We start from the raw sequence: 27047 nt of genomic DNA, 5'->3' as shown, positions 1-27047 counted from the left end.
CCTCAGCCTCCTGAGTAGCTGGGACTACAGGCATGCGCCACCATGCCCAGCTAATGTTTTGTATTTTTAGTAGAGACGGGGTTTCACCATGTTGACCAGGATGGTCTTGCCTAGACCATGACTAGATATTTCACGGAAAATATACCATTGGAAGGGAAAAATGTTTTGAAATGTTACATTTTCCTCTTCTGAAATACTTAATAACACCTTAAGCAGCTGACTTGTTTTTTCAACTCAGTTTTCAGCAAATATTTATATTTTTAAAAGTTACTCTACTTTGCATCATGTAGTACATTTCATTGCATGCCAAAAACTTCATTACATGACACTTTCATGCTATTCTAGGTATGTAGCATAATAAGGAGGACATGCATATTTATGAAGCCAGCCTGTCTGGCTTCAAATCGTAAGCCCACTACGGTAACAGCTGTATGGTCTTGGGGAAGTTTATTTTTGTTGTCTGTAAACAGGAGTGGTAATTCTGCCTACCCCATAGGGTTCTTGTGAGCTCAGACGAATTAAGGTATTTCTAGTGCCTGGCATTTAAATACTATGTAAGGGTTAATGTTACTACTGTTGTTGGCACTTTAAAATAGAGAATTAGAATCAGCTGTGTAGCCTGAGTTTTGTCTGCTAAAGGAAAAGCTTGCATTAGGTGTTTTTCACAATGCTTTCTAGGCTCCAATTCCTTCTACTTTAAGATTCTAATATTCCTTGGTGAAGGCTCATTCCCTCATTGGCACACTACTTGCCAGTGCTACTTGACCTGCAGCTAAGAAATTAAAGTAGGTTCTAATAAAGGTTAGTGCCAAGTTTATGCAAGATGTGGACTCTAAGGAGCTGGTTTCATAAACCTGAGGCTGCTTCTTTATGGGCTTATTTGTAGGGCCCGTCTCTCTCCTGTGGCTTTCAGAGCAACATTCCCTGATGGCTTCCAGGTGTAGAACTCCACAGTGTATGTCAGCATTGTCCAGAATCAGATTAGGTTTCAAGTGGGCGTTGCAAGTTTTGAAGGTCCACAAAATAAGCTGCTCAGAATGCACAGACTATTAAACCATTTACCCTTTCTGGCAGGTATAGGGTATTAATACTTGTCAAAAAATTCTAATTGGTTTTGACCCACTTTTTAAGTTAGAAAATTTATTCACTGATGTTAGAGACCGGTTGCTGACTAAGCTGTTATTAGCAGCTGATTAGGAAAACAATACCTCTAACCTTACCCTCTCCTGTTAATTATTTGGATTTAAACAAAATGAACATGCATGCCTTAATAGAAATAGCGATTATTTGATCTTGGTAAATATTTGAGAACTCTTTTTTACTTACAATACCTTAAATGATGTGTGTCTCTGTGTGTATTTGTGCTGTATCCATTTTCTCTTGCAGCTTGAACTCAGTGAAAATAGAATCTTTGGAGGTCTGGACATGTTAGCTGAAAAACTTCCAAATCTCACACATCTAAACTTAAGTGGAAATAAACTGAAAGATATCAGCACCTTGGAACCTTTGGTAAGTAGTTAAGAATTCGGAAAGTGGGACTTACTGGTCATTTTCATTTTCATATTTCTTTATAGTGGGGGAAATTACTGGCAATAATAATTGGTTGAGAAAGTGGTGGTTTTTTACTTTTTATAGAAGTCCCAATTTTAAAGATCTGGGCCTCTCTAATTAGATGTATTCTTGTGTCTTTGCTCTCTCCCTGCCTGATATTGTGATGGCATCCTTCAGAAGAGGATTTTTGGGGGTGTTTTGTTTTGGGTCCACTTGTGAAATTTATGTGTTGACTATATAGCCTTAAACATGTCTCTTACAATTCTTTTCCCCAGACTGCCCAAGCCATTATGCCCTTTTATAGTTTAACAGAAAAGGCTATTTATATTGTGCAGCATACCTGAATTGTAGATGGAACAATAAAAGACAGCTCCATTTTAAGCTTTAGGTGGTCTAATTCGTGACCTTGTGTTCTAGTTGGATTACTGTGCCTAGAGTTTTGCATGGAAACCTCAAGATACTCTTCAGTTTTACATATGGGGATAAGATATGAAAAGCTAAGTTTCAGTGCCACTTGGGTTGTAGACTTGCTGTGTGACCTTGGGCAAACTGCTTCTTCTCTCTGGGCCTCAGTTTCCTCATTTAAAGCAGAGAGGATAATAATCTCTGCCTTACTTACCTCACATATGAGTTCTGAGAATAAAGTAATGTACTTACTTTGCTTTGTAAGGTAGTCTACTTACTTTGCTTTTTGTCCAGTTTGTGTGGAAGTTGTAGAGGCCAGAAAGGGCTTCCAGAGGCAAGACTGGAGATAAGAGGCTTAATGCAGTTTGTAGGGCCAGCCCCATAGGCTGTACTATTTGGCAGACGGTTATATAGCATATAGGAGCTGTCTTTCAGAATCCAGAACAGACCCTAGAGGGTAAGACATTTCTTCTCTGTTTGTCCTGATGTCAGAGTATATTAAAATATGTGGATTTCACATCAATTATATAAAATGCTCTGTTGATATTTCAGGAGAAGACGGAGTTAAATTATACCTTCTTTAATGAAAAGGATTTCTTGTCAAGAGTTAGAAGATCTTTTCCTTCCTAAATTATTGAGACTCTGCACCAATACAGATTCAGTCACCTTTTACTGAATCGGTGTGTATAATATATGTATTCTTTTAGAGAGAGATGTTAGGCCAGGCTGGTCTTGAACTCCTGGCCTCAAGTGATCCTCCCACCTTGACCTCCCAAAGTGCTGGGACTATAGGCCTGAGCCACAAAGTCCAGCTGAGTCTCTTTATTTTTACATTTCATTAAGTTGTCCATATTTAAGAGCTCATATTTCTCATAAATGTAATGCCTCACCAGTGCTCCATGAATTTTGGCCTTTTTTCCTGTTACAGGTATGCCTAGATACTCAGGCTTCTTACTAGTTTTGTTTCCTTCAAACCAACCCCCATTTCCAGTGTTTAAGCCGACATTTATTGACTTTTACTACATCCAAGGACATTAACATTTGCCCATTGTATCCTTATGTAACCCAGAGAAAAGAGAATGACTGTCCTCTTTTTAGAGATGAGGAAGCTGGGTTTAGAGAATGTAGTACATTTCATTGTAGTACGTTGTAGTACATTGCTCCAGATAAATAGCAAGAGTAGAGATTCAAATCTAAGTCTGGGCTGGGCACGGTGGCTCATGCCTGTAATCCCAGCACTTTGGGAGGCCAGGGTAGGTGGATCAGTTACCTGGGCGTAGTGGCAGGTGCCTGTAATCCCAGCTACTTGGGAGGCTGAGGCAGGAGTATCACTTGAAACCCAGGAGGCGGAGGTTGCAGTGAGCCGAGATCATGCCATTGCACTCCAGCCTGGGCAACAGAGTGAGACTCCCATCTAAAAAAAAAAAAAAAAAGCAAGTCTGCTGTGCTTTCCATAGCCCTTGGGACCTGTTCTTCTTTTTCCACTTGTAATTTATTTCATGCCCAAATTTCAACAGGAGCACCAAATTTCAACTGCTGATGCTTTCCCATTCAGATGGGCTACGCCAAACCTGTGTTTATTGGTTAGTGACAGACACACTAATCGTAGGTTGTTGTGAGCATAAGAAACTCTTCTCCCTTTTTTTTTTTTTTTTTTTAGTTTTTTTAAAAAACAGAGTAGCAGGCAGTACCTTTTCACAGTTGATGACTGGCCATTACCTAATTCTCGTGGCAACTTGAGTTCTCTTTGATTATCAGCAGGCTTTTTCAGTGTTGTAGCACACAGAGATGGAGCAGAAGCAAATACTGTGTGGGAGTTGTTTGCTTTTTCCTGATCTGGTCAGTAATGTATGAGAGGACCCTCTGATGGCTGTGAAAGTCTCAGTCCCCCAGGATAGTGGAAGGATGAAAAATAATCTTCACTGTTTACCATTTTTAGAGGATCTGCTATAGCCATACACTTATTGGGTGCTTTATGTTTTATTGGTAATTGTCAAAAAAAAAACTTCGCTATGAAGTGGATAGAAATAGCATGGCCCTTATTTTATGTTGAGGAAGCTAAGGCTTGGGTGAGGCTGAATCCCTTGTCCAGAGTCACACACCCTGTGTCGGAGCCACGGGGCTACACACCAGAGCTATTTAGAAAAGCCTGGGGTCCCACCATTCTGCTGTACTTGGCACTCGGATTCCTTGGAATTAAGTAAATCTGTAGGAGAAGGTGAAGGGGGGAAATCTTGGGTCCATTTTGACTTCCAGCAGTATTCTTCAGTGGGGAAAAACACCATCCTCATCCTCATTAACCACATACATTTTAAACACCGTCTACTTTGAGCCCAGTTCTTACAGTCAATGCAATGATTGTGAATGCCTCTGCTTGCTACAGGGACATTAATCGAGAGACAAAGAAGGCATCAATTCAAACTTCCTTGGACACCTTTTTTAAGAGACCTGGGCCATCCAAACCATCCCCCAAAGCCCTTCTAAATTCTAAGAAGGCAAGCAAAATTATTGTTAATAAAATGTTTAATGTTTATTATGGCTAGCTTATTACCTTACATCAAATTTCTGGTATGGTAGAGTTGTAATTTTTTTTTATCAGTATTTACACATTACATTGGGATCCTGAATAATCTGTGTGTAGTGTATTTTGTGCCTATTGGGCCTTAAAGCACAATTTTACTACTTTAAACAATTCCAGAGTACTATAGTTATTTGGGATTTTTGTTGTTTACTTGCTTTCATTTCATTTTCCAACCTATTGATTGGCATGTCCAAATTACTTGATAATGGGTGCTTTGCCAGGAAGTAGCCAAAAATCTCACATAATTGTACAGCTTCAGAAACAGAAGAGCCTTGGAGGCCCTGTATACTGGAAGAGTCAATGAAACTAGATAGAGAAAGGGCTTTTGGTGGTATTATAAAGCATTAGATAAATATCTGAGGTTGTATGTCTTTTCATACACCTATTTCTAGGAAATCTGAAATACAAATGGCTCGTCCTTTAAGTAGAGAATTTTGAGAGTGAACCTTTTTGGAAAAGCTGCCTAAATGTACTTATGGTTCTGTCTTAGCTGGCATAGAGTCAGCCTTTGTGAAGAGAAAGCCAGAATGCTAGCTAGCTGTCTGGGGTGGCATTGCAGCATTTTTTTCCTCTTTGGCAAGAAGTCATACGTGGGCTCCTGGAAGTCAGGGCCTGACCGGAAGGGAACCTAATCTGAAAATTACATGATACAAAAGCAGCTCTATGACCAGAAGGGCTGGGGACAGCTTTCTTAAGACATCAGGGAACTGACTATATAAGCACATTGTTTGATCCACAGACTCTTGGATCATTGTACACTTGTGTTATGACGGGTGCAACATGTGCCTGTTGCTCTAACCCTGCTGTATTTATTCCCTGCATGAATAAAACAAGTGTGGGAGTCTCTTTCTTGATCAAGAAGATGAAGTTTCTTCATGTGCAGGGGTCAGTAGCCCTTTTTTCTAAGGGCCAGATAGTAGCTTCATTTGGCTTTGTAGCCTCTTTATACAGTCTCTGTCACAACTAGCCTGCTTGGCCATTTTAGCACATAAGGAGCCATACATAAACAAATGAGTGTGACTATGTTCCAATAGAGCTTATTTTACAAAAACAGGTAGTAGGCCAGAATTGGCCCCTGGAACACAGGTTCCCGACCCCTGCTCTATAGCCTTGCGGCAGATTTTCACATTGTTTTATGTCTCCTCAGAACTACATAGATACCTTGAGTTCTGAAAATAAGGTTTTGTTTTGTCTGCATTTCTTCTCAAGTCCTTGTGAGTGTTGTAACAGCTTTCCTAATAAAGCAGCAAAGCCTGTTCAGCATCAACATTTATTTTTTAGAAATTACTCATGTGGCGGTCCCCTTAGGTTTCTTTGGGTGTTTTTAGTACTATTTTCTTGAAAGAATACTAATCAAGTTTTTCTCTTCATTCAGAACCATTAAAGGTTGTGTTTATGAAACTATCTAGATAAATGTACTTACCGTCCCTATTCTGAAAGGCAGCAGGCTATGTGCTACTTGACATTGGGTTTGCCTTTCATAGGCTTCTCCCTCTTCTACCTACAGGGGTCTGCTGTCACTTCCTGTTGTTACCTCCTGACTTCCTTGTAGTAGTACCTCTGCCCTCTCAATCTCTTAATTTACCCTTAATCAAAACTTAGTAGACCTGGGATTGAACTACTAGTAGACTGACATAATAACAAACGAAGATCTCAGTAAATACACAGACATTTTCCTATGTACTTTGACTACTCAGAAAACTTGATTTGAGCCCCAAGTTTTTATAGCTTAACTGTTTTTAGATAGATGAAACTTATGGTTCCAAAGAAATGAGGTGTTGCAACAAAATTTCAAGGTATAGTAAATAAAGTCAGAAGAACTTTACATCATAAAAGTCTGGTAACATGTCAGTCTTTTTCCTAAAAATTAAAAAAGAAGAGTACAATATTTCTCTGTATTTCTGAAGTTTCAACTCTGTGCCTCTCTGCATTTTCCCCAGCCTGTGTTGACTCCTGTCTTCCCTGAAAATAGCTGCATTGCCACACTTTATATTTTATATTTCACCCTCTAGTGTTTCATGTCTGTGCTCTAAGTAAAATTGTAAGTACCTTGAGATTGTGTTATAAATCTCTGGATTTTTCCCTATAATATCACCTCAGAACATTAGAGACTACTTAATACCCAGGAAGTGTTTAATGGCCATTTGATTATGCAAATGTTAATATTTGTTTCAACTAAATGTATTAAACTGTTTGATTGTCTTGTAACTGTGAAAATAATCTGGATATAATAAAAATTATTTTCATTTTATATTTCTTTAGACTACTATGCTGCCAGAAAAACATATAGTTCTCTGGGAGAGTAAGTAGAGAAAGAGGGACTAGTTAAAGTCTAGTGACCTAATATAAAGGTTGCAAAAGACTTGATGTGTTTTTCTATATACAAGACTGAGTGGGTAGCAGGAATTGAGTATAGAGCCTAGAATTTTATCTCTTCAACAGATGGGTTTGTTACTTATATTCCTTTGGTTTAGGAGTTGTGTCTTTTGATCCTTTTCTTCAGAAAAAGTTAGAATGTCTGAAAAGCCTGGACCTCTTTAACTGTGAGGTTACTAACCTGAATGACTACCGAGAGAGTGTCTTCAAGCTCCTGCCCCAGCTTACCTACTTGGATGGCTATGACGGAGAGGACCAGGGAGCACCTGACTCAGATGCCGAGGTGGATGGTGTGGATGAAGAGGAGGAGGATGAAGGTGAGTAGGCTCAGCATCCAGTGAACTTGATGTCTGCCTTTGAAAGCCTCTGATGAAAGCTATTGGATGTTGGCTGGGCGCAGTGGCACATGTGTAATCCCAGCACTTTGGGAGGCTCAGGGGGTGGGATTGCTTTAGCCCAGGGGTTTGAGGCTAGCCTAGGCAACATAGCAAGACCTTGTTTCTACAGAAAATAATAATTATAATAAAAATTAGCCAGGTGTGGTGGTGCATACCTGGAGTCTTAGCTACTCAGGAGACTGGAGGTTGAGGGAGGAGGATCACTTGAACGCAGGAGTTTGAGGCTACAATGAGCCATGATTATGCCCTACTGCACTTCATCTCACATGACAGGCTATTTCAAGCTACTTGATGTTCTTACTATTGAGGAAAATTGTGTGTGTGGGTGTGTGTAATTTTTTTTTTTTAATGTAGGCATTCCATTAGATTTATAGCTAAGGCCTGTTTCATAAACTCCTGGCCTCAAGGGATCTTCCCACCTCAGCCTCCCAGGTACTGGGATTGTAGGGATGAGCCACTGAACCTGACCTGGGAAGCATTTCCTGAAGCCTACAAGTGAGGTTAGGATGCTGTGCGTGTTAAACTGTAAACCCCTTACTCTTACAGGCTTGCCACTCTGCTGTTCTTAAGTCTTCCTACTTTAGGGGTCTCCAACCCACAGGCCACAGACCAGTACAGACCACATAGCAGGAGGTGAAGGGTGGGCAAGCCTCATCTATATTTACAGCCCCTTCCTATTGCTCACATTACTGCCTGCACTTCGTCTCCTGTCAGATCAGCGGTGGCATTAGATTCTCAGAGGAGCTCTAACCCTATCATGAATTGCATATGTGTGAGGGGCCTAGGTTACGTGCTCCTTATGAGAATCTAATGCCTAATGATCTGAGGTGAAGCTGAGGTGGTGATGCTAGTGCAGGGGAGTGGCTGCAAATTCAGATTAACATTAACAGAAAGGTTTGACTACACAGAGACCATAATAAATCAATTTCTTGCAGACTCCTCAAACCTATCAGTGTGTGGCAAGTAACATTTAAGCTGTATCTGCTGGCAGGCTTTATAGTGGCAAGTGAGTTGGTGTATTTCGGTTATACAGCTGCATCTGGTGACAGGCTTTAAGTCAGAATCTGATACTTATTTTAGTCCATGTGTGGCCTTCCCATTTTTTTTATTTACCACTTCCATCCACACCTCTTTCCTGCACTGCGTATTTGTCTTAGCCCCAGTTTTGGTAAGCCCACAAGCTAACCCTAGCCAAAACAAGTGAAAAACAAGTATAAGTGGAGAGCTTTGAAAAGGGGGAAAGGCTCAGTAATGAGATAATAGAAGACAAAACTGCCAATGAAAAAAAAGCTTCATTGAAAAGAAAATACCAAGAGTGATATTTAAATTACAGGTTCATTAAAACAGGTGATTCACATTCTCCAAGCCCACTTTGTATAATATGTGGCAACCAGCTATCCAACACAGCCATGAAACCTTCAAAACTGCTTCACTGGCTGGGTGCAGCTGCTCATACCTGTAATCCCACCACTTAGGGAGGCAGAGGCAGATCACCTCAGGTCAGGAGTTGAAGACCAGACTGGCCAACATGGTAAAACCCCATCTCTACAAAAATTAGCCAGGCATGGTGGCGCACGCCTTTAGTCCTGGCTACTTGGGAGACTGAGGCATGAGAATTGCTTGAACCTGGGAGGCGGAGGTTGTAGTTGAGCCGAGCGAGATTGCACCACTGCACTTTAGCCTAGGCAATAGAGCAAGACTCTGTCTCAAAAAAAAAAAAAAAGTTATTCACCACATGGAGAGCAAGTACCCTGCATTTAAAAGACAATCCTTTCGAGTGTTTCAAAAGAAATATATGTGAACACAAAGAACAGAAGCAATTATTGAAACCTACCACTTCATCAAATGTGTCTGCACTGAGAACATCTCATTCTTAGTGGCTAACTGCATTGCTAAAGCTCAGAAGCCTTTAACTAACTGCATTGCTAAAGTAAGAAGCCCTTTAGTATTGAAGAGTTGATCCTGCGTGCTGCTAAGAACATTTGTCATGAACTTTTAGGAGAGGCTACAGTTAAGCTGCAGTTCAAAAGGTAGCACATGTTCCCCTTTTGGCTAGCACTGAAACTAGTCGTTGATGAAATAGCAGAGGATATCGAGGCACAGTTGTTAAAGAGGATTGATGAGTCACCGAGGTATGCATTGAAGCTTGATGAGTCTGCCGATGTTAACAACATGGCAACAATGCTTGTTTTTGTGCGATATATTTTCAGGAGGATGTACATGAGACTATGTTATATGTGCTTCATTGACAACGCCACAGCTGCAGAACTATTCAAGTCTTTTGAATGATTAGGTATCAGGAAAACTGAATTGGTCATTTTGTGTCATATATGCACAGATGGGAGTGGCTGCCATGGCTGGACAGCTTTCTGGTTTCACTACTTGGGTCAGAGAGGTTGCTTCTGGATGTGAGTCTGTGTACTGTGTTACTCATAGAGAAATGCCGGCTAGCTGACAAATGTCACCTGAACTTTTAATGTCTTGCAGGATGTGATTAAAATTAACAGCCACATAAAAGTACATCCCGTTAACCCATCTTTGTTCACGCAACTCTGTGAGATGGACACAGAGAACACGTCTTCTCTTACACAGAGAAGTGAGTGGCGTTTTAACGGTAGATCACTGGCCAGAGTTTTTGAGTTACGAGGCCTGCTTCAGAGATTTCTTTTAGAATAACAGTTGCCACTGGCAGAACATTTCAGTGATACAGAATGGGTGGTAAAACTTTTTTTTTTTTTTTTTTAAGTTCAGGAGTACATGTGCAGGTTTGTTGCGTAGCTAAACGTGTGCCATGGTGTTTTGCTGCACAGATCATCCCATCACCAAAGTATTAAGCCCACCATCCATTAGCTAGTCTTTCTGATGCTCTCTCTTCCTGCCCCCCCAAAGGCCCCTGTTTATGTTGTTCCCCCCGCTCCATGTGTCCATGTATTAAAATACGGTGTTTAGCTTTCCGTTCCGAGCATTTGGATTTTTGATGTGTTTCAAACATTAGCAGTGATACTGAAAGAGACTGAGCCAGAGCCTTCTTTCTCTTAGCTGGTGCATGATCACCTGTCTCAGCTTTCAAAAGAGTTTGAGCATTACTTCACAAACATAAAAGACCCTCGCACTCGGAAGGACCCATTTGTGAATAAGCCAGGTCAGTCGACTTTGTCCAGGCTTGAAGAGGATTAAGTGGTTGAGATCACAAATGGCAGTGGCCTTAAAAGTATGGCTTGTGACAACTTCAAAATTTCCGTATATTTTGGATTAAAGTCAAGGGTGGAATATTCTGATTGCCACAGAAGCACTGAAAAACCTGCTTCTGGTTCCAATATCCTATCTTTGTAAAGCAAGGTTTTCTGCAGTGACAGCAACCAAAACAAGATTATGGAGTAGACTGGACCTAAGCAACACACTTCGGGTGTCACTGTCTTCCATTGCCCCGAGATGGGACTGTCTAGTTGCAGGGAAAACAAGCTCAGGGTTCCACTGATTCCACATTGTGGTGAGTTGTGTAATTATATCATTATATATTATAATGTAATGATAGAAATAAAGTACGGAATAAACATAATGCATTCGAATCATCCTGAAACTATTCTCCCACCCCCAGGCTGTGGAAATACTGTCTTCCACAAAACTGGTCCCAGCTGCCAAAAAGTTTGAGGACTGTTGTTCTACTGTACTACAGTCATCCATCATCTTGGATACTTACCTCTTGATTCATAGGGCCTGGCACTTAGTAGGTACTTGGTACCTGCTTGTTACTGCCAACTAGAAATAAAATAACTTTCCCTTCCATTTACATACGACCAGAGTTTAAGAAGGTAATGATTTCAAATAACTAAAGGTTATATTCCATTTGTCATTAATAAGGAAAATAATCTCTGATCATAACATAGACTTAAGAGATGATTTTCAGTATTGGCATTTGATCTAGGATTTTTATATATATTAAGTTTTTTTAAATAATGATATTTTCTATCCAAAATATTCTTCTTGACTAGCTTGTGTTTTCTTTGCATGTTGAGTTTGTTTACTCTGAGTCACTTTTAGAATAAAACGCTTCTCACTTCAGGTGGCTTAAAGCTGCGGTCTCCAACATTTTTGGCACCAGGTACTGGTTTCATAGAAGACAGTTTTTCCATAGATGCGGGGAGGGGGAAGAGGATAGTTGGGGGTGGCGGCTGAATGGTTTTAAGATGAAACTGTTCCACCTCAGATCAGGCATTAGATTCTCATAAGGAGTACACAACCTAGATCCGTCACATGTGCAGTTCACAAGAGAATTCCTACTCCTATGGGAATCAAACAGGTGATCTGACAGGAGGCGGAGCTCAGGTGGTAATGCTCACTGGCCTGTTCCTCACCTCTATCTGTGCAGCCCAGGCCACAGACCAGTACCAGTCCTGGGAGCTGGGGACCCCTGGCTTAGAGGAAGCGGAATGATTAATTTTCACATCAGTCAGCATGAAGAATACTTGGTTGTGATGTTGCTGAAGTTGGTGGTACTATTCTAGTTGAAGCATTATTTTAAATACTTTAAAAATCAGCACAAAAGATAGAAATTGCCAAGAAAATGGAGGAGGAAAAGCATCAGGGAGTTCGGGTGCAATTAATGGTATAATACTCTGGAAGTGTTTTATAGTTTTGTTTTGAAGCATATTGAGATAGGCAAAAATCAATGAGTTACAAGGAAGTAAAATGGACAGAGAATAGGACATCTCACTTATTTCCAAATATTATGTCCTTTTCTCCTTTCTACAGTTTTTCCATTTCTCCTAAAAACCATTTGTGCTTGTTGTCTATTTAAATTCACCTTAATCAGATAGAACAGCCACATGTGCAAGAGCCTGTAAAGGACATTCCTTGGAAGGTAGCGGAGAGTTCCTGAGAGCAAAGACGGGTCAGGCAACAAATATTCGAGCATTTATGTGCCAGGCATTGTGGAAAATAGTGGTTAAAAAAAAAGACAGAGTTCCTATCCTCTTGGACCTTACAGAGAAATGTTTTGTTTTGATCATAAATAGGCTAAGGATGGTGGCTCACACCTGTAATCCCAACACTTGGGGAGGGTGAGGCAGAATGATTGCTGGAATCCAGGAGTTCAAGACCAGCCTGGCAACATTGCCAAACCCTATCTGTACAGAAAAAAAAAAAATTAACTAAAAATCATAAATAATAATTACAAGTAAGCAAAGTGTTCTGTAATGGAGAAGCACTCTCACTCATGTGATAGCCTGTGACCTGGCATTGGGAGGTATCTTGAGTAAGACTGCCTAAGGAAGTGATGTTGACTGAGACTCCAAGGTGGAGTCTGAGTTAGCCAAGCAAAGAGGGATGGAAAGAGCATGCAGAGACCAACAGGCAGGTGAGAGCATGGTGAGCTCTAGGACCCAGGAGAAGCAAGAACTGCTGCACTAGAGGTCTGCACAAATCAGGTGGAGATGCAGTTGCCTCTCCGCCTCCTGTTCCCTGACTCAAATAGGGTTATTTGGGTGTTTCTCCGGTTCCTGCTTTGAACAGCTGACTGTGACTGTGGTGGTACCATTACTCAAGAGAAGGTACATGATTTTTTTTTTTTTAACTTTTTACTGTGGAAAATTTCAGACAGTGATAAAGGTAAAAATACAGCAAAACATGCTGGGTGCAGTGGCTCACGCCTGTAATCCCAGCACTTTGGGCGGCTGAGGGGGGGTGGATCACAAGGTCAGGAGTTCAAGACCAACCTGGCCAACATGGTGAAACCCTGTCTCTAACAATACAAAAATTAGTCGGGCATGATGGTGGGTGCCTATAATCCCAGCTACTTGGGAGGCTGAGGCAGGAGAATTGCTTCAACCCGAGAGGTGGAGGTTGCAGTGAGCCAAGATCACACCACTGCACTCCAGCCTGGGCAACAGAGCAAGACTCTGTCTCGGGGAGGACGGGGTGTGGATATATGTAGCAAAACGAACCTCCATGTTCTTATCACCCAGCTTCAGCAGTTATTGGTCATAGCAGATGTTGTTTTATTCCTGCATACACCCTTATCTTCCTCCCCAGTCCTTATAATTTTGAAGCAAATCTTAGCCATTATATCATGTCACCAGTGAGAATTACAGTGTTTGTCTTGTCTACCAGGACTTCTAGCTTTCTGACTTTATGGGACTCTTGGACAAAGGGACTGAGCTGTAGCACATAGTAGAAAGTGACTGCAGTTCATGGCTTTAACAGCATTTGTTCTGTGAGCCAGCCCACAGATCCCCAACACCTTGTGCCTTGTGGAGCATTGGGGATATTTAATGAATCCCATTTGGACTGTTTTCAGAAGGAGAAGATGAGGAAGATGAGGAGGATGAGGATGATGAAGAACAGGAGTTTGATGAAGGTGATGAAGTTGAAGATGTAGAAGGGGATGATGACGACGATGAAGTCAGTGAGGAGGTCAGTGCAGCTGTTTTCTACCCTGCCTCCTATTTGTAATTAAAACAAAAGTGGGAGTTTAAAAAAGATGACAAAGAAAAGAAAAACACCTTTTGGAGAAATTACTATACCTGTGAATAGATTGACAATATGAATCTGGTTTAGTTTTTGTCTGCCTTTAAATAACTATTAAATGGAATGCCTACTGAATTCAAACTAGTATGGTTCCTGGCTGTGCAAGGTGAGTTTTGGCCCTCTCCGGGGAAGGAACGAGTTGAGTATTCAGGGTGGTGAGAAAACTGGAAATGTTGAAAATTGATGGCATGTCTGTTCTTTCATTGAATTGTAGGGAAGTATATGTTTACCAAGTCTAAACTTTTTCTTGTATATTCAGTAAATATATTCCCACTATATTAAAGAATTAGGGATACAAAATTAAATGAGATTGTGGTCTTGCCCTGAAAGAGCACATAGTCTAGTTTATGGGACACCCAGTAATAGAGTATCCCTGAGGAAATGAATGCTATATGAGGGCAGGAGAAAACAGTGTCTTGACTTTGACGCTCAAAGAGGTTTTTGGGAAACAGGCAGACAACAGTAGTTGTTAGCAAAAAGCATGCTCTTTTGTAGTATAAAAATAAGTCTAGGGGTTCATGTGCTCTCATTAGGTGTATGATTGACATTAAGGTCCTGAAAAAAGCTTTGTATATGAATGGGATATAGAAAGAAATTTTTGTCTAAAAGTGTTTTGAAATTTGAGATTTTAAGATCATTTCTTGAATTATCCAAAGTTATATAATTAAACATCTAGCAAATGAACTGCTTCTAAAATATTTTTTTTTTTTTTTAAAGAAAACTTGTAAAATAAAGCTCATTAAGGAAAATCAGTGGGTCTTGGTACATCCAAGTAGATACAAATAAAATTACAGTTTCCTGCTTGATACTGTTGCATTTATTTGTACTTCTCGGTTTGGCAGAATTTGTAATATTTGCACTTCTCGATTTGGCAGAATTAATCTGATATTATACTGTTATTCTCTAGGAAGAAGAATTTGGACTTGATGAAGAAGATGAAGATGAGGATGAGGATGAAGGTGGGCCTAATGCTTGCATTTTGATCATTCTCAGTTAAAAATTAGATGAAAACATCTATTATTTAGAATTTGATACCACCGAGAAGGAAATAAAATATCCTGGCTCTGGCAGTCTATACACACATTCACATTCTTGCCTGTGTCATCCCATTATTGTGGCTATGCTAGTGCAGGCTTCCTGCTGCTACAGCAGTTGTTCTTGTCTGATTGCAAGGGTCCTGTTGGTCTTCAGTCCCCACGGTGGTTGTTACTATTTTTTTGAAATGGAGTCTCTCTCTCTCGCCCAGGCTGGAGTGCACTGGTATGATCTCCGCTCACTGTAGTCTCCACCTCCCAGGTTCAAGCAATTCTGTGCCTCAGCCTTCTGAGTAGCTGGGATTATAATGGGCATGTAGCACCACACTCAGTGAAGTTTTATATTTTTAGTTGAGGTGGGGTTTTGCCATGTTGGCTGGGCTGGTCTTGAATTCCTGGCCTGAAGTGATCCATCCACCTCAGCCTCCCAAAGTATTGGGATTACAGGTGTGAGCCACCGCACCCAGCCTGGTCCCCGTGTTTTAAATGGAGGGACCATTTAAAGCCATTTGATTTACTGCCAAGTGTGAGGTTTCTGTGTTTGGAGTTATTGCATTTTTTTTTTTTAAAAAAAAAGGTTTAATAATTGACTATAATTTTCAGGATATATAAATAGATATACCAGTTTCCCAGTTTGATCAGTGTTAGTCCTTTCCCTACCACAACCAACACTAGTGAAATAGCCGTTACTTATTTAATACTATTAAAAGTTTTACAGCCTGGACATCATAGACCCTGTCTCTACAGAAAATTAAAAAGCTGGGACTGGGTGTGATGGCTCATGCCTGTAATCCCAGCACTTTTGGAGGCCAAGGCAGGTGGATCACTTAAGGTCAGGAGTTCAAGACCAGCCTGGCCAACATGGTGAAACCCTGTCTCTACTAACAACACAAAAATTAGCCGGGCGTGGTGGCATGTGCCTGTAATCCCAGCTACTCAGGAGGCAGAGGCAGGAGAATCACTCGAACCCAGGAGGCGGAGGTTGCAGTGAGCCAAGATCACACCACTGCACTCCAGCCTGGATGACAGAGCAAGACTCTGTCTCAAAAAAAAAAAAAAAAAAGCTGGGCATGGTGGTACACGCCTATAGTCCCAGCTACTCAGGAAGCTAAGGTGGGAGGATCGCTTGAGCCCAAGAGGTTGAAGTTGCAGTGAGGCTATGATGGCGCCGCTACACTCCAGTCTGAGTGACAGAGCAAGACACTGTCCCAAAAAATAAAAGTCTCATAGTTGAGTCTCAGAGAATCAGGTGTTCACTGTGCCGCTGGCTCATGCTTTCTCAGCATCCACTTTGTCAAGCTCTCGATTACATTTATACTAGATATTACCCTGGTTAGGACCTTGTCACTGCCTTTAAGAACCTATAATGAAACATGATTCGACATACAGTTGATTTCATTAAAATAACCATGGATTTTATTAGTTGAAAAGATTGGTCTATGTGTAAGTCTCTGTGTCTTGACTACATAAATACTTTAAAAAGTCCCTTTTTAGTTAATATTAGAAGTGTTTTATGTGTTACTTAATTATCAGAATAACCTTTTAAAGTCAGTACCATTGTCCCCATTTTACAGTTGAAAAAGGCTTAAAGAGGTTAAGCTTGTCCATAATCACTTGAGTATGGCTTGAAGACATGCTAGATTGCTCAAGGGGGTTGGTTTGTTTGTTTTGTTGGAGACAGTTTCACTCTTGTTACCCAGGCTGGTGTGCAGTGGCAGGATCTCAGCAGTCTCTGCCTCCTGGGTTCAAGCAATTCTCCTGCCTCAGCCTCCTGAGTAGCTGGGATTACAGGTCTGTGCCAGCATGCCCGGCTAATTTTTGTGTTTTTGGTAGAGATGAGGTTTTACCATGTTGACCAGGCTACTCTGGAACTCCTGACTTCAGGTAATCCACCCATCTCAGCCTCCCAAAGTGCTGGGATTATAGACATGAGCCACTGTGCCCAACTAGCTCAAGTTATTAGTATGCATTTTAATAATTGATAGATTTGTAAAAAGAAACGGAAGAAAACACCTTAAAATTGAGGAAACTGGGTTAACGTTCCTGTGTGAGTTGAGTTGCTGCTGTACATTCTGCTTTTCTTGTTCTGTGGTCACCACTTAAACTTCCTATATCACCTGTATTAATCTGATCAAGTTTACATCGTTTTATCTCCTAACTGTCAAACTTTATTGTTGTTGCCTCCATTGGCAATAATCTAAGCAAAATGCCTTTCTAACTGTCCTAACGTCAATTTTTGTTACTTTACAGAGGAGGAAGAAGGTGGGAAAGGTGAAAAGAGGAAGAGAGAAACAGATGATGAAGGAGAAGATGATTAAGGCTCCAGATGACCTGCAGGAACAGAACTGTTCAGTATTGTTTGGACTGCTCACGGATTTGGTAGCTGTTGGAGAAAAAAAAAAAAAAAAGGTAGCTGTGATACAAACCCCAGGACACCCACCCACCCAAAGAGCCAAAGAATAGTTCCTGTGACATTCCGCCTTCCTTCCATGTAGTCCCTCTTGGTAATCTACCACCAAGCTTGTGGACTTCACCCCAACAAAATTGTAAGCATTGTTAGGTTTTTGTGTAAGACTCTTGCTGTAGCGTGGATAGCTGTGATTGGTGAGTCAACCGTCTGTGGCTGCCAGTTACACCGAGACTGTAACAGCATTTTTACTTTGTGTACAACAAAAAAGCTTTGTAAATAAAATCTTAACATTTTGGGTCTGTTTTTCATGCTTTTCTTTCTAATGAGTTTTTTGTTTTACATTAGGACATTTTATGTGACAACTGCCAAGAAAGTATTTTTAAGCATTTACGTGAAATAAACACGTTACTCTTTGGTAAAGCCTAGTTGTATGCTTACATTTTTAAATTACACTCATTGTAAGCTCATGTTAAAACACATCAAAGAACTGGTTTGGCATTTTTATATTTGTAGTTTTTGAGGGGAATTGCACAAGTGTGTAGGATCTTTGAGCATTTAGATTGAATACTCATTGATGACTGGGAGTAAATGAAGCAGAGTTTTTAAAATAATGTTCAAAATGGAATGCTCTGGTGCCCTGAAAACCAGAAAAATAATATTAGGTTCAAGTATTACGTGAATTAAGGGAAAGAAGATAGTATAAAGCAAAAGGCCTTCACTAGAGTCCCAGGAAATCTGAATTCTAGTTCTGGCTCTGCCACTGATTTTCTGTGTGACCTTGTGTTGACTCTGGGTCACTTCCCAGTCTGTAAAATTGAGGGGGTGTGACCAAATGGTTTCTGAAGTCACTTGTAGCCTGATGTTCTGTGACCCTCACTGACAGGAAGGTCTGAAGAAAAAAATGAGCTTTGCACTAGGCTGAAACATGTAAGGTTTGACTGATGGGTGAGCAGAGTACGGTTTGTTGTCAAGACAGGCGTGAAAAGGGGTAATGACATGTGAAAAGCCTCACTAAGCATGGGGTAGGCACTGCCTGAGGCCAACTCAGGTTTTCCAGAAGATGCTGATTTTCTGTATTCTTATAGATCTTAAAGAAAGGAGAAGGATATTTCTGTCTGTATTCAGTGATTAACCATTTAGTGAAAATAGATGCATGACGGCATCAATACAATTGATAATAGAAGATTTGAGGATTGTTTTAGTAAATCTTAGCTATAGCTACTGGAATGAGTGAGGTTTTTGATGCATGTAAAAGCAATATGTAAAATTGGACTTGTTTGAATTTATAATTAGCAAAAGTCAGCCTCAATGGAACCCCCAAATACTGTACTTTAAAATCAAAGTCTCCCATAGACTTTAAAATGGAGTTCCTTTTTTGCAAAGAAAATCCAAGAAAATGGAATTTGATTTCTGATTTTACTGGTATGACTTTATTTTCCCCGACCATAAGGCCATTTTAGCAAACCTTCAATACATTGCAAAATGGGTTTCTTCTGTAGCCTAGGTGTGTCCTTAAGGTTTTGCTTATTTGTCAAATGTCAAACACAGTATCTTTGAGTGATGATTTTCCCTGTTTGCTTTTTGAAGTTTCCAGAAGTTTCCGGTATCTACCAAGCCCATAGGCTGATTGGCTAGGCAAAAGGGAAGGGAATTGGGTTAAAGCAAGAAGCCTGCCCTTGGTGCTCATAGTAGCTAGTTAAGAAGAAAAGACATCAACACAAGTAATGTTTACTAGGACTTAGGAGCAAAAGGTTTAGGTAAGTTTTAGTGTAGTTCAGAGGCTGGAGAAGTAACACCCAACCTGGAGGGAGGGAAGCTTCTTAGAAAAGTACTTGAGCTGCACATGCAAGTGTGAATAGCATTTATAAACAGGAATAGATAAAGAAGGGAGTATCTTAGTAAGCAGAGGTTAGAGGTAGGAAATTGCTAAGTACAGTTAGATACAAGTAGATTTGATAACACATGAATAGATGATGATACTGGACAAATCATTTGGGCCCTTCTAGAGGGCCTTGAAGGTCAAACCCTTTTTGTGCATTATAGTAAAATATTGATTTGACCTACGTGGCCAGTGAGGATGCCTTTGACATGGTCTTCAAGAGAAGCAAGCTTTTTGGTGATGAGGTCACACAGCAGACTATTTTTGGAATTGTCTCCCATCTGAAGGAGAACATTGAGAGGGTTTGCTTCCAGCTTCTGCAGTAAATTGAGTTACAAAATGTCTGAGCTGGGTGGCAGCTATGATGGGCTAGATGGCTGGTTGGTCCTGACTAGCTGCTCTGAGATTGGTGGAGGTGTGTTCCACATACACACCTGTTAACATGTGTGATAACACTGGCATGTCATCTTTTTGACGCTAGGATTCATTCTTGCTTTAAAATGTTGAAGCTATTGTTTGTAGAGTTGGGCAAACAGGCACAAGAGAGGATCCAGGATCCAGGATCCTGGCCAAAGTTGTCCTTGTGAAGTAGTAAAGAACCTAGCCTAGAAACCATGGCGCCTTTTTTCCAACCTGTGCTTTTATCATTAGTTCACTCCTGCTTCGAGTCTGGCGCCTGAAGAATAATACTGGCCAGTGTGGAAATGTGCAGACCACCTTGTGTAAGATACTGAACCCTACCCGCTCCTGTATCACCACCACCAGGACACCTGGTACATATTCCAGGATAGGTACAGGAGGCTTGAGTCATCCTGTTCCTGGCATTCCTATTTGGGCTACGCTACCTACCCCATCACCAGAGAAAAGCGAGACAGAAGCACAAAGGGGTTGTACACTATGCTATGACCTTCTAGTTTTCTCCAGCTCTGTTTCATTGTGCTGACATCAATTTTAATGAGCCTGATGATACCGCTGTGTTGACAGTTTGGAAAGGGCGTCAAGTTACTAGCAGACTTAAGCTTCAGCCAGCCCAACAGTTGCTGTGCAGGAAAACCACCAAGACTGCAGTGGTGTGGAAGTTCTCAGAGCCAATTAGGTCAGCTTGATAATCTCTGATCAAGTAGGTATTTTATAACTTGTCCCAGGGGTGTTGGGAGGGTATATGGAGAAATTACTACTCTTGCTCTATTGCTTTTTGTTGTTGGAGACAGTCTGACTCTGTTGCTCAAGCTGGAGTGTACTGGCACAATCACGGTTCACTGCATCCTCAACCTGGGCACAAGTGACCCTCCCAACTCAGCCGAGTAACTGGGACTACAGGCGTGTGCCACCATACCTGGCTAAATATTTTTGGTAGAGATGAGGTCTCACAATATTGCACAAGCTGGTTTCAAACTCCTAGGCTCAAGTGATCCTCCTGACTTGGCCTTCCGAAGTGCTGGAATTACAGGCATGAGCCACTGCACCTGGCCAGAGTTAACTCTATTTTCAATTAAGGGAACTTGACCCCTGGCTAGAAGGGGCCTAGGGTGTCTGTGTTTAAGACAGCACTCCCCAACCCCAGCCCTGGCAGAGGAAGAGTAGCGGTATAGTGAAGGAGGCCTCAAACTGAGAATCTAGAGATCCATATTCTAGCCCCAACCTGGCCACTGGATGGTATTTGCTCCCCCTCTATCACTTCCCCTCTGTGAGCCTCCAGTTCCTCAACTGAAAATTGGAAGCCCAAACTAAGCGAGTTTGCAGGTGGTTTCAGCTGTGGTTCACTGTGAGCCTAACCAGCCACAGGGATACTACTAGTTGCTCATGCTCTTAACTCCCAGTTACCCTCCCAAGGAGTAGGTAAGGGTTTGGGCTGGTAGAAAATGTCAGAGCTATGTTTAGGCTGATGGAATTGAAAAGGATAGACCAGTAGCAGGCAGCCAGATGAGAGCTGCACTGACTTCTGTGAAGGAGGTGTCTTCCAGAAACTGCCATAGGAATACACATAAGTTGTCAGACTAGTCGGTCATCTACTTAGCATTACAGAAGCAGGTTAGTACATATATCTGCCATCAATGGCCACTGATTGAGAGGAATTTAGTCCTCAACTTTTCTGAAAAATAATCTGTAATCCCCTTTTATGGATGTGGAAACTGAAGGGCTTAGAGATGAAGTGCCTTGCCCAATGTCATGTAGCTAGTAACAGTGGCTGGGCTGGGATCCGAACCCTGCTCTGCCCAAACCCAAAGCTGCTGTACATTGCCTTATGTCTCTCCTTAGGGCCCTCACTCCTTACTCACTTCTGATGAGAAAGTCAATGCACCTATTTCTCCCTTAGTCCAAAGTAGGGAACAAAGTAGACACTAGCTAACAAGACTCACTGGTTCCAAAGGTTCAGGACAGGGCAAGAACAGAGCTAAAGTTTTCAGAGCTGGAATCATAAAATGCTTAGGGAAACAGGCAAACAGTGAGCACTATAAATACAACTGGCTGGGCACGGTGGCTCATGGCTGTGATCCCAGCACTTTGGGAGACTGAGGTGGGTGGATCACCTGAGGTCAGGAGTTTGAAACCAGCCTGACAAACATGGTGAGACCCTGTCTCTACTAGAAATACAAAAAATTAGCCAGGCATAGTGGTGGGCGCCTGCAATCCCAGCTACTTGGGAGGCTGAGGCAGGAGAATCGCTTGAAGCAAGGAGACCTAGGTTGCAGTGAGCTAAGATTGCGTCATTGCACTCTAACCTGGGCAGCAAGAATTAAACTTCATCTCAAAAAAAATTTTTTTTAATAAATAAATAAATAAATACAGCTACCACTCTTATGATAATTACAAACTGTGGGAGGCAGTCCTCCCATATACCATCTTAGAGAACTTGCAAAAGACCTTTTGCTTCTGGGAACTCAGCTTTCTCATTTATAAATTGGGAGTGTCCTACCCACTCTCTGAGCCAATAAGCATGACAGTGCAGGACACCCATGAGGAGTAACTTAAGAAGAGCTGGGGAGAGCCTATGCCATGGGCCTCTGTCAGTGGCAGACTGTGCTAGCGTGCATCCAGCCAGGACCTGAGCACCTGAGAAATCCCAGGAAGTGGTTCTGCATAGCTGGTGCTAGACCAGCTTTACCTGGGAGTGACAGTAGCATTGGGTGGGTGAGAAGCCAGCATCTGAGCAGTGTGAGTGACCTGGCACTGGGGAGTCTGACAGTGGGTGAAGGACCTGCCAGCTCCAGGAATGGGAATTCCTATCCAGCCCTTGGCTTTGTCCATTCCAGTGACTGGGTCAGGGCTCGATCTGCCCTTAGGCTCCCTTTCTGCTGTGACACGGGGCCACTGTTTCCTGCTTCTGTAGCCACCTAGTTCCCCCACCAGCTAACTCCAGATCCTACCTACAACCACCCTGCCAAGCTCAGGTCTACCAGCCACTGACCTGCCTGAGCCCTACTTCTGACAAAAGGAATGATGGCCCCTGATGTGCACATGGCTCACTGCAGTATACAGGCTCTTTCATATGCATTGTCTTATTCAAAGGAGGCAGTGTGAGGATCTGACTCCATCTTTCAGATAAGGGAATTAAGGCTCAGGTCACTTGCAAAGTCCCTGAGTACAGATCAAGGCTGACTTCTTTCCCTGCCTCCCTTATGCTACTCTCGGGAAAGGCTGGGGGTGAGGCAGCTAAGGGACTGCTGGGACTCCACTTAGGCGAAGCTTGTCTCAGTGGATGGGAACTTCTGAAACCTAGAGCTTTTCACAATGCAGGTGCTGTCAGCAAGTGTAAGACAAACGAGGCTGAGGAAATCCAAGCTCCCAGTGACAGCTTCTCCTGGGTCTGATTGGGTCTGCATTACTGACCACCTGAGAGCCCTCAGCGCTGGCCTGCACCCCCAGCTTGTCCCCCACCACTGCTCACTCAAGTGACCACACAGCTGGTGCTCTCAGCAGCTTCTAGCTCAGGAACTTTCTCTAAATTCCCAGAGCCTGCAGAGCACTCCTGGCATCGTCCCACCCCAACCTGCTCTTAACCCACATTTCAGCCTTCTTTTCACACAGTCCTCACATGCCCTAGCTGGATGTCTGCACATTATCACACTTTGACTTTGTTCATGCTGCCTCCTCTGTCTGTTTCCCTACCTGCAACCAGCCAAATCCATCCCAGTGTTCCATCCCAAGAACCAGAGCAAAGGCATTAACCCAGACAGCCTGGCAGGCAGGAGGCTTCCTTCCCTGGATTTCTCGTTGGATGACTGTGATGACTCGTTCTGGCCCTGGCACTGGCTGCTCTGTCCCCTGTCCTATCTCCCCTGCCAGATAGCACTCTGGGCCATGTGTCTGATTCCTCTTGCTGGGCGTAGTACACTAGTACTCAGTGAATGTTTCCTCAATGACCAAACGTATTCATTTTCTTGGGGCCACTATAACCAAGTACCACACACCGAGTGGCTTAAACAACAGAAATTCGGTGGCTAGAAGTCCAAGATCAAGGTGTCAGCAGGGTGGGTTCCTTCTGAGGCTGCTCCAGGCCTTTCTCCTTGGCTGGGGACAGCCATCTTCTCCTTGTGTCTCTGCACATGGAGTTCTCCCTGTGTATGTGTGTGTCTATGTTCAAATTGCCCTTTTTTTGAAGCAGTCTTTCTCTTGTGGCCCAGGTTGGGATGTAATGGCATGATTTTGGCCCACTGCAACCTCTGCCTCCTAGGTTCAAGTGATTCTCCTGTCTCAGCCTCCCAAGTAGCTGGGATCATAGGTTTGTGCCACCACACCCGCCTAATTTTTGTATTTTTAGAAGGGGGGTTTCACCATGTTGGCCAGGCTAGTATTGAACTCCTGACCTCAGGTGATCTGTCTGCCTCGACCTCCCTAAGTGCTAAGATTACAGGTGTGAGCCACTGTGCCTGGCCCCTTTTCCTTGTTTTTTTTGAGACAAGGTCTCTCTCTGTCACCCAGTCTGTAGTACAGTGACATGGTCACAGCTCACTGTAGCTGCAAACTCCTGGGCTTGAGTGATCTTCCTGCCTCAGCGTCCTGAGTCACTGGGATTGCTGGCACGAGCCACTGCATCCTGCCCAACCGCCCTTTCTCTAAGGATACCAGCCGTCTGGGATTAGGGCCCACCCTAATGACCTCATCTTAATAACTCACCTCTGCAATGCCCCTGTTTCTGAACACAGTCACATTCTGAGGTACTGGGGGTTAGGACTTCAACATACGAATTTTAGGAGGGAACAATTTAGCCCCTAACACTAAACAAATGAGTTTTGAAAACCTCTGGACCAAGAATGGCAGTCAGGTGCTTCACTCCCCTCACAGTCCGGTGTTTGGACACAAGAGTGATGTGAGTACAAGGAGGACTTGGGAGCTCAAGTCTGGAGAGCAGAATCGAGTCCTGGTTTGTCTCCTCTCTGTTTTGTGATCTGTGTAAGTCAGTTATTCCAAACTGTATTTCTCTTTCACATTATATTAATTCCCATCTCCTTCCAATGTCACCAGAATTGTTTCATTTTGAGGCACAGAGGGCTAAAATGGCAAATTATACAAATCAATACAAGAGGGTGTGGACCCCCAAAAATCAGAACCCACCAATCTGGAGTTAAGAAAGTTGGTATCTCCAGACACCTATGGAAACTTCTTTTTTTTTTTTTTTTTTTTTAAGACGGAGTCTTGCTCTGTCACCCAGCCTGGAGTGCAATGGCGCGGTCTCAGCTCACTACAACCCCCATCTCCTGGGTTCAAGTGATTCTCCTACCTTAGCCTCCCAAGCAGCTGGGATCACAGGAACCCTCCACCATGCCCAGCTAAATTTTTTATTTTTAGTAGATACAGGGTTTCACCATGTTGTCCAGGCTGCCATGTTGTCCAGGCTGGTCTCCAAATCCTGACCTCATGATCCGCCTGCCTCAACCTCCCAAAGTACTGGGATTACAGGCATGAGCCACCGTGTCTGGCCTACGGAAACTTCTAATATGTGGTAAAAGGCAGGCACCCTAGGCTGGAAGAAACCAGACCACATCTAGTCCCTCAGCTGATGCTGAAACCCCTCTGCCACATGCCTACCTGACTTATTGGATACCTTGGTGATGGGGAGCCTACTCCTTATAAGGCAATGTATTCCATCTTTTAAAAACAGAATTTTTTTTATCACTAAAATAGTAAGGCAGGCCAGGTACAGTGGCTCACTCCTATAAATCCCAACACTTTGGGAGGCCAAGGTGGGCAGATTGCTTGAGCTCATGAATTTAAGACCAGCCTGGGCAACATGGTGAAACCTTATCTCTATAAAAAATAGAAAAATTAGCCAGGCGCAGTGGTGTGCACTTGTAGTCCCAGCTACTTGGGAGGCTAAGGCAGAAGAATCACTTGAGCCCAGGAGGTGGAGGTTGCAGTGAGCCGAAATCACGCCATTGTGCTCCAGTCTGGGTGGCAAAAGTGAAACACTGTCTCCAAAAATAATAAAATAGTAAGGCAGCTTTTTTTTTTTTTTTTTAAATCATGGGCCTTGTTATGAATATGATAAACAATCCTTTTTAAAAAAGCACTTATTTATGCAATTTCCTGTAACTTTTGGCTGTAATTTTGCCCCATGGAGCCAAAGAAGAATGGATTTAATTCAGCTTCTTTCTTTTTTAATACAGGGTCTTGCAATCTTTCCCAGGCTGGTCTCAAACTCCTGGGCTCAAGCAATCCACCCACCTTGGTCTCCCAAAGTGCTAGGGTTACAGATGTGAGCCACTACACTCAGCCACATTCAGCTTTTTTCTTTTCTTTCTTTTTTTTTTTTTTAAAAGACAAGGTCTAGCTCTATCAATCAGTGGCTCTGTCAATCAGGATATCCAAGAAGGGGTATCCTGTCCCTTGTTCCATTACATCCCTATTGATACCACCTTAGCTGCCAGCCCGCTGATGTCACCATCATACTGCCATAGCCACTGGGCTCAGTCCCCTGGAACTTCCTGTGCCCCCTGCTGTGTACATGGCTGAGCCTTGTCTCCCCACCTCTTCATCCTGGACCTGGGCTGGTAATGTTATAGGCCCCAGTGAATTTGTTTTAGTTTGACAATGGTTGTCCCCTATCATGACCTCCCTGGAGGCCACTTAGACACTAAAGAAGGAAGCCCTATTTTAATAATACAGTCTCCATTCCTCATGTCTATGCTGAATGTGGGGGCAGTTCTTTGGGAGAGGGAGGACAATAAGTAGCCAGAGGTTATGGTGGACAGCATTCCCTCCTGGTGTAAATCTAAAACTGCTCAAACAGCATGGGGCAGCCCAGCCATCCATGTTAGAACTGATGACATGCTCCCTGGGGAAGAGTCATTGATTCTTCCTCTCAACACATTGAGCATCTACTGTATACATAGCTCTGTGTTAAGTACTGTTTACTTGGAGCAGCAGAAGGGCTCAAATGTCAGCAGGTGATGAGTTATATTTATATATGAGAATACCAAAAGATGAACAGGATAGAAATAGTCTCTAGCCCTACCCACACAGAACCTACAGGCTAGTGAGCAAAACACTTATGTAAATATGCAATTGCAATGCAGTGTACAAGTTCTGTAGCACCAGGTGGTACAGGAACTGAAGAGGTGCAGGGCAGGGACAGAGCTCCAGAGAAAATGACCTGAGGAGTGAATAGGAGGGAGCCAAACAATGTGGGGTAGGAAGAGAATTCAGATAGCAGGCCTATCCTGTGCAAAGGGCCTGGGGCCGGAGAGCTGAGAGATAATCAGCATGGGAGGAATGAAGGGTGAAGAGAGAGCTCATGAGAGATGAGGCCGGGGAGGCTGGAGTGGGGCAGGCCAGGAAGAGTCTGGGTGTTACTCTAAGAGCTCTTGGGGTCTTTGAACAATCTTAAACAGGCAAGTGGTGGGACTAAAATTTCTTTTTGATATTGTACATGGAGGCTGGGAACAGC

At 42.6% G+C, this 27047-nt stretch overlaps 2 protein-coding genes across 3 annotated transcripts in view; one reads left to right on the top strand and one right to left on the bottom strand.

The window, feature by feature from the left end:
- The window catches only part of ANP32B (acidic nuclear phosphoprotein 32 family member B), a 32024-nt gene extending 14324 nt beyond the window's left edge, over window positions 1–17700 (top strand). For both annotated transcript variants that reach the window (XM_017527839.2, XM_017527841.2), the window contains exons 3-7: window positions 1387–1509; window positions 7041–7230; window positions 13607–13722; window positions 14744–14795; window positions 17121–17700. In XM_017527839.2, the coding sequence (XP_017383328.1) occupies window positions 1387–1509; window positions 7041–7230; window positions 13607–13722; window positions 14744–14795; window positions 17121–17188 (549 nt within the window). In that variant the 3' untranslated portion in view covers window positions 17189–17700. The remainder of the gene's footprint in view (window positions 1–1386; window positions 1510–7040; window positions 7231–13606; window positions 13723–14743; window positions 14796–17120) is intronic.
- Window positions 1–27047, bottom strand: part of TRIM14 (tripartite motif containing 14) — a 124889-nt gene that overhangs the window by 9149 nt on the left and 88693 nt on the right. The window lies entirely within an intron of this gene.

Source organism: Cebus imitator, unplaced genomic scaffold (genome assembly GCF_001604975.1).
Source record: "Cebus imitator isolate Cc_AM_T3 unplaced genomic scaffold, Cebus_imitator-1.0 Scaffold51, whole genome shotgun sequence".
NCBI classification, from domain to species: Eukaryota; Metazoa; Chordata; class Mammalia; order Primates; family Cebidae; genus Cebus; species Cebus imitator.
This window is presented reverse-complemented; position numbering and strand designations above follow the sequence as displayed.